Here is a 13620-nt window from a genome sequence, read left to right as displayed (position 1 = left end):
GTACCACTCTAGAAGTTACACTAAAGGGTTGTGCTTAATAAAAGGTAAGGCGATCTGGTCATTTTCTCTTATTATTTTGGGACGTTGAGATGCTCTGAATGCAACTGCTAGGAAAGATGTGGTGAAGGTGATTTTGAATTGCAGCAACTCTTTTACATTGTTAGAGAAACAAGGTGAATCTCACTGAGAATTGGTTTGGATTCAAGGAAAAATGTACCTCTGTAAATATGCTCAGAAGCAATGTGGTAATTCAGATTTAATTGCTACTTTCGGGAGCTGCAGCAAGGGTTCCGAGGTACCTGACATTTGATTGCAGGAAGTTTCTGATGTTGGACCCTCGTCTTGCTCCAATCTGACAATCCAGAAGTTCCTAGGTAGTTGCATCAGTAGGCGTTATCATGTTTCGGCTGCACTGCTGTCATTTGCTTTTCCAGTTCGATGATTTCATGAGGGCCAAGCCTAGTTTATCGTCACTCAGTCATTGCCACAATCCACCTCATTTCCTTTTTTTCTATTTGTGCCTTTCTTGGAGCCAAAATCTCCTCCTTTGATTCAGTGATCGTTTGTTTATGTGCTGGTGTGTAAGAGCAGTGAGACGTCTCAGTTGCAATGCTGTGCTTCAAAGAAGCTGATGATCGTGAGCAGGAGGTGAGTCTCACTTTCACTTCTCTTGTGGTGCAGTGGTAGTGTCCCCTACCTCTGAGCCAGGAGACCTGGGTTCAATCTCCACCTGCTCTGGCGATGTGTCATAGCATCCCTGCACAGGTTAATTCCGAAATATCTGGACCAATGAGCTTGTACCCGGCCTCCTTACGAATGGCCATTGTGGGTGTACCCAAGCAAAAGGGTGGGCCATCACCACCACCTTGAGGGTAATTAGGGATGAGCAACAAATGCTGTCAGTGTGATAATGTCAGGAAATGCTTACCATTATTAAGATTTCTGCAGAGGCCTGTTGGTATTTTAGACACAGATCAAACGCAATTGGAATGCGTTGATTGCAATCACAGACTTCCCCCGTGCCACAATTGCATGGGAAACATTTACTCCGTGATTTGTAGCAGTGGGTTTTTTTTTAAATTCTCTTGAAGGCTCTGATTAGGAGCAGGGTCTAGATCCAGGGTGTTAGCAGCTCCACAGTAACGTCACCGAGACTGACGCCCAGCTCCAGAATGGCAGCAGCCATCAGCCGATATCCAAGGCTTCGTCCGGGAGCCCGTCTGCCATGTTTTGAAGTGGAACCCCAGCAGGATGTTCCCTGGCTGGAGCATTTCAGCCAAGCAGTGAGGCTGGATAAGCTCGGGCCGTTTTCTTTGGAGCAAGGAGCTTGATGGGAGGTGGGGATGGTTGAGGGGGGGACCTGCTAGAGATCTCTAAGATTATGAGGTGGATAGCACACTGCAGTGTCCCTCAGCTGAAAAATCCAGAGCAAGGGGACATGCTTTTAAAATGAAAGGCAAGAGGTTTACGGGAGGATTTGAGGAAACTATCTTCACTAAAATGTCTTCAAAGTGTCTTCACTAGACTGTGGTGAGGTTGGGAATGCACTGTCTCAGAGGCTAGTTGCGACCAGTAACCTCACAGTCTTCAAAACGTATTTGAAATGCAATAATGTTCAAGGCTGTGGCACTGTGTGAGAAAGTGGGAGGAGGGTAGGTAGCCATGTGTGTTTGGTAGTACAGACACGATGGGCCAAATGGCCTCTTCTGTACAGTTTTACAAACAGAGATTTGCAATTTTTTTTCTCATAAAACATGTCTCAAAAGGAAAGAAAGATTGTCCCTCACATGGCGGAAATGTTCTGAAGTGATGGATGACAACAATATGATCCTGGTGAAGCGAGATACTGGAATCAATGATACACCAGAGAGGATAACACAGAGAGAATGAAGAACTTTTGGAACGTGCCAGTTTTAAGTGAGTTGCAGAAGGCGTAGGAGTAAAATGGATGGCAGTAACCCCAAAAGACAGAGAGAAATCAGTGACAAAAAAGGTAGCAAAAGTGAGGCAACAGTATTGTATAAATAAAAACTGAAAGAACTGCAGATGCTGTTAATTCGAAACAGAAACAGAAAATGCTGGAAAAACTCATCAGGTCAGGCAGCATCTGTGGAAAGAAATCAGAGTTAACGTTTCGTGTCAACTGACCCTTCCTCAGAACTGAAGGGCGACTCAACCCAAAAGCTTAACTGATTTCTCTCCACAGGTGCTGCCAGACCTGATGAGCTTTTCCAGTAATTTCTGTTTTTGTTTCAAGAGTATTGCATGTTGTACAAGGTTCATACATGAATCACCAGATATTGTTCAAGTGAATTCAACTTTTATCAAGGGGCGATGTTGATAATCCAGGAGTAAGGATGATTTTAATGAGGCTTTTCTAGTATTGCATCTTGTTTAAGATTCACTGACCTTCCACTGGTCTTCAATCTCATTATGATTTATTTTTCAAATTTGACATCCGGAAATAAGTCACTCTACTCAGAGTGTGTGGGATTTACCAACACACGGTGTGGTTAATGTTAACAGCGTGGACACAGTTAATGAAACTTGGTGCACTTTTAAAACACTCAGCGGGAAATTTAACGCAAGAAAGTAATACCTTTAATTGAAATGAGTGCACAAATGAGAGAATATAAAAATAGAAAACTACAATCGTTGGGACATCACCCACGATATTGTGGGCAAGTTTCCTCAAAGCCACAGAACTTCCTGAGTGCCTGTAGAGATGAGGGAAATAAGGAGGAACACCTGAGAGGAGAGCGATGAAGTAAATTGAATCAGAATGAATCACAGGACCACACATTTTGCTCAGACTATGTAATAAGTAGTGTGGAGGAGTGACACTAAGCTGGGTAATCAGGACACAAAATAACAGCGGTCATTAACAGCATAACTGCTGAGCTGCCAGATCGACCAGTGACAGATGCACAACTGAAGTGATATCTCACTGTGAACTATTGTCTCTGTTACACATGCACTGACCAAGAGTAAAACATCCAACTGTTTGACTTGTCTTTCAGGCTTTAAATGTCTTTGGCTTCTTGCATCAAGCTCCCCCCAGTCAGGTTGTTAAATCTGCTATGGATGGGAGAGGTATGAGAGGAAGTGGTGGTAAAGTGTCGATGTCACTGGGCCCAGGGTGACGTTGTGGGAACATGGCTTCAAATCCCACCGCAGCTGACGCCAGCCATGCTCAGTAAAATCTGGAGATTGAAAGCTCATCCCTGTGTGATTGTTTTGGGCAGTGGTTGGAATTATTTCCTCACAGTGCCAGGGACCCAGGTTCAAGTCCAGCCTCGGATTCTCCCTGTGTCAGTATGGGTTTCTTCCAGGTGCTCCGGTTTCCTCCCACAGTCCAAACATGTACAGGTTAGGTGGATTGGTCATGCTAAATTGACCTACAGTGTCCAGGGATGTGCAGGCTAGGCAGATTAGCATGGGAAATGGGGAGGGAGGGGGGGGGGGGGGGGTTACAGGGATAGGGAGGGTTGGTGCAGACCCAATGGGCCAAATGGCCTCAACCTACACTGTAGGATCCTATGGATAAGGGAAAAATTAGCCAAAAGCATTTGACAAAATATGGCAGGGGCTCTGTCAGGTCGATTAGGACACCATCTTGAAAAACTGTAATGGGCTTGTTATTAGGATGTCCGGGATTGAGTGCAATAAATGGGCAGGCAGGTGGGATGAGTTTAGAATGGTATTGTGGTCAGGGCAGACATCTGTTCCTATGCTATACTCTTCTATGTTCCATCTTATATTGAAATAGCCCTTAGCCTGAAGTAAGTGGCAATTCCTGCTCGTTAGCATGACCACCATATTGTGCTGACCTGACCCGTACACACGAGGGTTTGGAGAGCAGGACCTTCCTTGTTTACTGTTTAGATTGCAGCAGATGGACACATTTGTGGCCCCTGCTAGTTTCACTTTGTTACGAAGTAGATGAAACCCAGTTCCATTCTGCCCTTACAGCTCATACCTCAATCTGCAGCTTGTGCAGCTCGAATCATGTAGGCCCGAAGGTTTGGGAAAGGTTGGAGCGTATCAGTATATGAAGTTACATTGCAGGTCAACTGTTACGTAGCTGAATGGTGGAACAGGCTCAGAGGGGCCGAAAGGCCTCCTTCTGTTCTTACATTCCAATTTTTAGCACTTTGCTGCATTGGTATATAAACTTTCAGTTAGAAAACATCATGGTCTTTTCACGCACATATAAATTACATAGACTGACATTTTCTACTTGGCTCTTGAACTTTCGTGGCTCACAAGATAGTTGTTCATCTGCGATCAGTACTCCAAAGAAGAGGACTGATTGAACTGGTTGGTATGTTAGTGCTTTCCTATTGATCATATTAAATGGTAGAGCAGGCCCAAGGGGCTGAATGGCTGAATACTCCTGTTCCTATTCCTTATGTTCTTATGGTCAAATGACAAATTGCATGTTATCAGAAGGTGAACAAAAGACCAACTTGTGTTCAAGCTGTAAGGAGATAGATTTCGTATTTAGAACTGAAGAAACCAAAGGTTATAGGGAGAAAATGGGAACGAGGCACTGAGCTGGATCATTGTACCTACTTCAGAGCTGATCTCCTTGTCACGATTTTTTCGATTGATGTGAAAACTGCTCCAGAAGGAGATTTTGCTGAGCTCCATGGAGTCTTAACACAAAATAAAGCTTGACTGGGATTATCTGACAATTCAGAGGATTTCCAAATCACTCAAAGAATGAAGACAAAATGCTCACTTTGTTCTTGTTTTGTTTGCAGGAGTTTGAGAATAATGAGGGTGAGGATTACACAGGGGAATTCTCACCCCGCACCACTTCCTCATCACAGAATGGACCCGAGGTTTACATCCTGCCACTCACAGAGGTATCATTTCCTGTGTCAAACCAGCCAGCTGCAAGACCAGGTAAACAGGCCCACATTCTCTCTGAATAACGGCTAAGTCAATTACAATGGTCAACTGAGGTTCACTAGGATGATTCAATTCAATAAAAATCTGCGATTAAAAGTCTAATAATGACCATGAAACCATTGCTGATTATCAGAAAAACCCATCTGGTTCACTAATGTCCTTTAGGGAAGGAAATCTACCATCCCTACCAGGTCTGGCCTACATGTGACTCCAGACCCACAGCAATGTGGTTGACTCTCAACAGCCCTCTGAGCAATTAGGGATGGGCAATGAGTATGGGTCTGGAGTGACATCCATGTTCCATGAATGAATAAAAACAAATTCTAGTCTGGAGGGATTGTTGTATGACAGTTTGGGACTGGACTCACTGGCTAGGTGATCTCATTGAAATGTATAGGATTCGTAAGTGGCTTTACCAGCTAAATGCTGAGTGGATGGTTCCCTCATGGGAAAGACTAGCACCAGAGGGCGTAGTCTCAGAATAAAGGGGCGCACTTATTCAAGGCTGAGCTGAGGAGGAATTTCTTCTCTCAGAGAGTTGTCACTCATTGGAACTCCTTGCCACAGAAAGCTGGGGAAGGCGGTGTCCTGGTATGTTTCAGGCTGAGATAGATAGATCCATGATCCATAAGGGAGTCGAGGATCACAGGAAAGTGGGCATGAGGATTGTCAATTCAGACATGATCCTATTGAATGACGGAACAGGCTCAAGGGGCTGAATGGCCTACTCCTGTGTTTTTTAATGATCTTTTAGCTGTACTCATCTCAGATCGATCTCTTTCCTCACTATCTCCCTGCCCCCCCCCCATTTTACTGGTTTAAATCTTCCCAAGCAGTTCTCGCAAATTTCCCTGCCAATATATTAGTCCCCTTCCAATTTAGGTGCAATCCATCCTTCTTGTACAGGTCATTTCTACCCCAAAAGAGATTCCAATGATCCAAAAAAGTGAATCCTTCTCCCATACATCAGCTCCTCAGCCATGCATTCATCTGCTCTATCCTCCTATTCCTGCCCTCACTAGCTCGTAGCACTGGGAGTAATCCAGATATTACTACCCTTGAGGACCTCCTTTTTAAATTTCTGCCTAACTCTCTGTAATCTCCCTTCAGAGTCTGAACCTTTTCCCTTCCAATGTCGTTGGTTCCAATGTGGACAATGACCTCCTGCTGGCCCCTCTCCTCCATGAGAACATTCTGCACCCTCTCTGAGACATCCTTGATCCTGGCACCAGGGAAACAACACACCATTCTGCTTTTTCTCTGCTGGCCACAGAAACGTTTGTCTATACCTCTGACCTTATAGAGGTTTACAAAATTATGAGGGGCATGGTTAGGATAAATAGACAAAGTCTTTTCCCTGGGGTCGGGGAGTCCAGAACTAGAGGGCATAGGTTTAGGGTGAGAGGGGAAAGATACAAAAGAGACCTAAGGGACAACTTTTTCATGCAGAGAGTGGTGCGTGTATGGAATGAGCTGCCAGAGGATGTGGTGGAGGCTGGTACAACTGCAACATTTAAGAGGCATTTGGATGGGTATATGAATAGGAAGGGTTTGGAGGGATATGGGCCATGTGCTGGCAGGTGGGACTAGATTGGGTTGGGATATCTGGTCGGCATGGACAGGTTGGACCGAAGGGTCTGTTTCCATGCTGTACATCTCTATGACTCTGTAATGATAAGGTGAATAAATGATCGACTTATGTTCAAGCTATAAGGAGATAGGTCTGGTTCTAAAGGATTTCAAAGGGTTTAGGGAGAAAATGAGAAAAGGGCACTGAGTTGGATGATCGGCTATGATAATATTGAACTTTCTAGGAGACTCGAAGGGCTGAATGGCCAACTGCTGTTCCTATTTTCCATGTTTATGTAAATCTTAATGCTGTCCATGTGTGGGCAGCTACCAAGAACCAAAGACTTGTTTGGGGATGCTAAAAGAGTGCAGTTTGCCCCAGTATCCACCAACCCTGATTACTTCCCCCTGCTGGTAACTGGGTTTCTATTTCACCCTCAGCTCTCGGACTCTCTGCGTAATGATCTGACCCAAACTGGCTGTGAGCAATCCACTGAAGTAGCCACCGTTTCTCTTGAAGTTGAGATGCCCAAGTTACTGAGCCTGTTACAACAGAAAGGCATGATCTCTGATCCCTGCTGAGTTGTGAGGCACAGAGCTAGCCCAGGGGAGATAACTGGTCACTATTCACTAATCCCTATCCTCCTCAGGGCTATCGCCTGGTGGAAGGTATCTCCTGTGAAACGAAACTTTGCCACAAGGCACTGTGTGTTTGGAAACAAAATGAAGTGAAAATTGATTTATTTTAAAAGAGGCAAATTAGAAATTGGATTCCAAGAGCTTTTGTTTCTCTCCCTTGCTTACGTTAAAGATTAAAGAGAAATTCTCCTCTTCATCTCATTTATTTTGCTTTTAGTTGGCCAACCATACAACAGCTTGTCAACATTTTACTCCAACAGAATACAATTCCAATGCAATGTTGTTGAACTGGGATCACAAAAAATGTCTTAGGGCAATTTGGCATCCAAGATGTAGGTCAAATTCCACTGACAAGGCCTCTTACAGAACCTTATCTATATGTGGCCACTTGAGCCTTCAAGCCTGCTCCACCATTCAACAGGATCATGGCTGACCTAATTAGTTCACACTATTGCCTACCCTGATAGCTTTCATCCACGTGTTTTATCAAGAATCAATCTACTTTCTACTTTAAAATTTTTCAAGGCCTTTTGGGAAGGGTGTTCCAAAACTCACGACCCTCTTCAGCCCCTGGAGAAACTTTGGGGTGATGTCACAGCACGACACATCACTGGGTATAAATATCATAGTGTGGGTGGAGTTAGAACACTCTGACAGAATCTCACTTGAAGACACACTGGAATGTGACTCTCTGAAAGATAGACAGAGTGCACATAGACTTAAACACGCAAAGAAGATGATCAGTTCTTACCTAATGGTATATATTTGTGTGGAGTCTGTGTGGGTGGAATTGAGGAACCACAAAGGCAAAAAAACCATAATTGGAGTTGTGTATAGACCTCGTAATAGTGGTCAGGACCAGGGACGCAACATGTACCGGGAAATAGAGAAGGCATGTCAGAAAGGCAAGGTTACATTGATCATGGGTGACTTCAATATGCAGGTGGACTGGGTAAATAATGTTGCTAGTGGATCTAAAGAAAGGGAATTCATGGAATGCTTATAGGATAGCTTTTTGGAACAGCTTGTCATGGAGCCCACAAGGGAGCAGGCTATTCTGGACCTAGTGCTTTGCAATGAACCAGACTTTATAAAAGATCTTAAAGTAAGGGAACCCTTAGGAAGTAGCGACCATAATATGGTAGAGTTCAGTCTGGAGTTTGAAAGGGAGAAGGCAAAATCTGATGTAATGGTGTTACAGTTGAATAAAGGTAATTATGAGGGCATGAGAGAGGAACTGACTAAAATAGACTGGAAGCAGAGGCTAACTGGGAAGACACTAGAGCAAAAATGGCAGGAGTTTGTAGGTATAATTGAGGACACTGTACAGAGGTTCATTCCCAAGAAAAGAAAGATTAACCGGGGAGGGATTAGACAACCTTGGCTGACAAAGGAAGTCAGGAAATGTATTAAAGAAAAAGAGAGATCCTATAAAGTGGCTAAGAACAGTGGGAAATCAGAAGATTGGGAAGGATACAAAAGCCAACAGAGGATAACAAAGAGTGTAATAAGAAATGAGAGGATCAAATATGAAGGTAGGCTAGCCAGTAATATTAGAAATAATAGTAAAAGTTTCTTTCAGTACATAAGAAACAAACGACAGGCAAAAGTAGACATTGGGCCACTTCAAACTGATGCAGGGAGCCTAGTGATGGGAGATAAGGAAATAGCAGGAGAACTTAACAAGTACTTTGCGTCAGTTTTCACAGTGGAAGACATGAGTAATATCCCAAAAATTAAAGGGTGTCACGGGGCTGAGTTGAGTATGGTTGCCATTACGAAAGAGATAGTGCTAGAAAAGTTAAAAAGTCTTAAAATTGATAAATCTCCTGGCCCCGATGGGATACACCCTAGAGTTCTGAGAGAGGTTGCTGAGGAAATAGCAGAGGCATTGGTTGAGATCTTTCAAGAGTCACTGGAGTCAGGAAAGGTCCCGGATGATTGGAAGATGGCTGTAGTAACCCCCTTGTTCAAGAAAGGATCAAGGCAAAAGATGGAAAATTATAGGCCAATCAGCTTAACCTCGGTTGTTGGTAAAATTCTAGAATCCATCATTAAGAATGAGGTTTCTAAATTCTTGGAAGAGCAGAGTCTGATTAGAACAAGTCAACATGGATTTAGTAAAGGGAGGTCATGCCTGACAAACCTGTTGGAATTTTTTGAAGAGGTAACAAGTAGGTTAGACCAGGGAAACCCAGTGGATGTGGTCTATCTGGACTTTCAAAAGGCCTTTGATAAGGTGCCACACGGGAGGCTGCTGAGCAAGGTGAGGGCCCTTGGTGTTCGAGGTGAGCTGCTGGGATGGATTGAGGATTGGCTGTCTAACAGAAGGCAGAGAGTTGGGATAAAAGGTTCTTTTTCAGAATGGCAGCCGGTGACGAGCGGTGTCCCGCAGGGTTCGGTGCTGGGGCCATAGCTGTTCGCATTATATATTAATGATTTGGATGAGGGAACCGGGGGCATTCTAGCGAAGTTTGCCAATGATACGAAGTTAGGTGGACAGGCAGGTAGTACTGAGGAAGTGGGGAGGCTACAGAAGGATCTAGACAGGTTGGGAGAGTGGTCCAGGAAATGGCTGATGGAATTTAACATGAGCAAGTGCGAGGTCTTGCACTTTGGCAAAAAGAATAAAAGCATGACTACTTTCTAAATGGTGAGAAACTTAATAAAGCTAAAGCACAAAGGGATCTGGGAGTGCCAGTCGAGGATTCTCTAAAGGTAAATATGCAGGTTGAGTCTGTGATTAAGAAAGCGAATGCAATGTTGTCTCTTATCTCAAGAGGGTTGGAATATAAAAGCAGAGATGTACTACTAAGACTTTATAAAGCTCTGGTTAGGCCCCATTTGGAGTACTGTGTCCAGTTTTGGTCCCCACACCTCAGGAAGGACATACTGGCACTGGAACGTGTCCAGCGGAGATTCACACGGATGATCCCTGGAATGACAGGTCTAGCATATGAGGAACGGCTGAGGATACTGGGATTGTATTCGTTGGAGTTTAGAAGATTAAGGGGAGATCTAATAGAGACGTACAAAATAATACATGGCTTTGAAAAGGTGGATGCTAGAAAATTGTTTCTGTTAGGCGAGGAGACTAGGACCCGTGGACACAGCCTTAGAATTAGAGGGGGTCATTTCAGAACGGAAATGCGGAGACATTTCTTCAGCCAGAAAGTGGTGGGCCTGTGGAATTCATTGCCACGGAGTGCAGTGGAAGCCGGGACGCTAAATGTCTTCAAGGCCGAGATTGATAGGTTCTTGTTGTCTAGAGGAATTAAGGGCTACGGGGAGAACGCTGGCAAGTGGAGCTGAAATGCGCATCAGCCATGATTGAATGGCGGAGTGGACTCGATGGGCCGAATGGCCTTACTTCCGCTCCTATGTCTTATGGTCTTATGGTCTTATATTTGTGACATACAATAGTAGTCAGCATGAAGGTATAATAGATAGTGTCACTTTGATGTTCAAGCCTGAAAGCTTCCCTTAACTTTGCTTTCTCCATAACAAGTCTGCTTCAAACTTAAACACAGAGTGTGGCATTAGCACATGACAGAAGCTAGATTAGAGTGGTCCTGGAAAAGCACAGCAGGTTAGGCAGCATCTGAGGAGCAGGAAAATCGACATTTCGGGCAAAAGCACTTCATCAGGACTCTGGTTTCCAGCATCTGCAGTCCTTGTTTTTACCTACATGACCGTAGCTGGCATTCGAAGTGGGATACACAACCTAATCTCTGTCAGAATTGTTGGAAAGAATTCCGAACCATTGGGAAGGTGAGCTGTGAGGATGATGCAGAGATGCTTCAATGTGTTTTGGACAAGTTGAGTGAGTGGGAAAATGCATGGCTAATGCAGTATAATGTGGATAATGTGAGGTTATCCACTTTGGTAGCAAAAACAAGAAGGCAGGTTATTATCTGAATGGTGATAGATTAGGAACAGGGGAGGTACAATGAGACTTGGGTGTCCTTGTACCAGACACTGCAAGTTAAAATGCGGATGTAACCGGTGGCAACAAAGGCAAATAGTATGTTGGCATTCAAGAGGATTAGAGTACAGGAGCGGGGATGTCTTGCTGTAGTTATACAAGGCTTTGGTGAGACCACACCTGAAATATTGTGTGAAATTTCGATCTTTTTATCTGAGAAAGAATGCTCTGGTTATATAGAGAGTGCAACAAAGATTTACCGGACTGACCCCTGGGATGGCAGGGCTGGTGTATGAAGAGAGAATGGATTGATTAGGACTATGTTCATTACAGTTTAGGAGAATGGGGGGAGGCGGGAATTCTCAAAGAAATCTATAAGCTTAAACAAGACTAACCAGTGCAAATACAGAAAAGATGATCCCGATGACCAGGGAATTTAGAACCAGGGGTCAGTATAAGAGTTTTTGGGCTGAGATTAGGAGAAGTTTCTCCACCCAGAGAGTGGGGAGCCTTTGGAATTGTCTGTCATACGAAGTGGTTGAGGCTAAAACATTGAATGTTTTCAGGAAGGGGTTTGATGTTGTCCTTAAGGCTAAAAGGATGTGGGGAGAATCAGGTCCTCAGAAATGAAGCAGACCAAGTGGAAAACATCAAAGTGGAGGAGCAATTGGGAAATAGCAATCATAATACTATAGGATTCAATATTAAGTTAGAAAAGGATAAAAATCAGTCAAAAACTAAGATCCCAAACTAGAAAAGGACAGATTTGAGGGACTTTCAACTAAAAGTTGAATTGGAGTGGGTTGATTGAAAATGCATCTTGGTGCATAAAACAGTGGATGAAAAATGGGAGACTTTCAAAAGAGAAATAAGTACAGGGTATCCAAATCTCGAGCAACCCAGATGTCTAAGAGTATCGATGAGAAAATAAGGAAGAAAAGTTGCATACGGAATAATAATCGCAGGACTATAATAATCAGGAAGAGTATCTCAAATGTAAGAGAGGCTCAGGCTAGAATAAGGAAGGCTAAAAGGAAGCATGAGGAAACGATGGCAGACTGTGCTAAAACAAGTAGTAAAATGTTATTGAAATCAATTAATGGGAAACGGTTAGTGAAGGATAGAGTGGCGCCCATAAGGAATAAGCCAGGTAAGCTGCTCACTAAACCAAAGGGTAAGGCAGAGATGCTAAATGAATACTTTGCTTCTGTCGTTACCAAATTAGAAAATAGTGACAATGGCCCAGTTGAAAACGTGGGTGTTGAGAGCAATGGAGCAGTAGAGTGATAGATGGAGAGAAGGTGCCAAAGAGACTGACAGCTCTCCAGGTAGAGAAGTCGCCAGGTCCAGATGGGATGCATCCTAGATTGCTGAGAGAGGTAAGGGAGAATATTGTGGAAAAAGTTTCCAGGCTATTCTAAATATAGTATTAGTCCCAGGGGACTGGAGGGTTACAAATGTGAGACCATTGTCTAAGAATGGGCAAAGGTTAATGGAGGAAACTACAGAGCTGTCAGCTTGACATCAATAGTGGGAAGGGAAAAGTGAGGACTGCAGATGCTGGAGATCAGAGCTGAAAATGTGTTGCTGGAAAAGCGCAGCAGGTCAGGCAGCATCCAAGGAACAGGAGAATCGACATTTCGGGCAAAAGCCTTTCTTCAGGAATGCTTCAGATTCCTGAAGAAGGGCTTATGCCCGAAACGTCGATTCTCCTGTTCCTTGGATGCTACCTGACCTGCTGCGCTTTTCTAGCAACACATTTTCAGATCAATAGTGGGAAGACTGATAGAGACCATAATATGGGATAAGGTAAATGTACATCTAGAAAAAAATAAGTTAATCCTAGACAGTAAACACAGCTTTGTCAAGGGCAGGTGATGTCTGACAAATTTCATTGAATGTCTTTGAGGTGATATAGGTAATGGATGAGGGTAGTGCTGTGGATGTGGTATATTTTGATTTTCAGAAAGCATTTGCTACAGTGTCACATGGCAGGCTGGATAGCAAATTTAAAATGTTTGGGATTGATGGGTACTTGGCAGCATGGATTAGAAGCTACTAAAAGATAGGAAACTGGGGATGGTATAGATGGGCATTTCTCAAACTGGAAATGAATGAAAAGTGGTGTTCTCCAGGGATCGGTGTTGGGATATTTTTTTTTTCTAATTTATAAAAATAATTTGAAGATGGGTGTTGAGGGCAACATCTCTAAATTTGCAGATGATACTAAGCTGGAGAGAATAGTGAATTGTGAGGATGACGCTGAGCAACTTCAGAGGGACATTGGCGAGTTGGCCAAAAGGACAGATGAGTTTCAGTGGAAAGAAATGTGAGGTAATGCATTTTGGCAGAAGAAACATGGAGAGACAATACAGGCCCCAATAGTACAGGAGGGGAGTACGGGAACAGAGGCACCTTGTGTCTATGACTCGCTGAAGGTGGCTAGACAAGTTGAAACAAGATGGTTTGTAGGATCTTGGGGTTTATAAATAGTAGCATAGAGTATAAAAGCAAGGAAGTGATACTACACCTCTACCACGTTTGGAGTTTTACATTCAATTCCAGGCACC

The 13620-nt window shown here is 43.7% G+C and overlaps 1 protein-coding gene across 4 annotated transcripts in view; it reads left to right on the top strand.

Annotated features, from left to right (window-relative positions):
* aatkb (apoptosis-associated tyrosine kinase b) overlaps positions 1-13620 on the top strand; it is a 404882-nt gene that overhangs the window by 294201 nt on the left and 97061 nt on the right. For all 4 annotated transcript variants that reach the window (XM_072558766.1, XM_072558767.1, XM_072558765.1 and 1 more), the window contains one exon: positions 4767-4911. In XM_072558766.1, coding sequence (XP_072414867.1) covers positions 4767-4911 — 145 coding nt within the window. The remainder of the gene's footprint in view (positions 1-4766; positions 4912-13620) is intronic.

Source organism: Chiloscyllium punctatum, chromosome 39, assembly GCF_047496795.1.
Source record: "Chiloscyllium punctatum isolate Juve2018m chromosome 39, sChiPun1.3, whole genome shotgun sequence".
NCBI lineage: Eukaryota > Metazoa > Chordata > Chondrichthyes > Orectolobiformes > Hemiscylliidae > Chiloscyllium > Chiloscyllium punctatum.
Note: the sequence above shows the minus strand (reverse complement) of the source record. Positions and strands in the feature narration are given on the sequence as shown.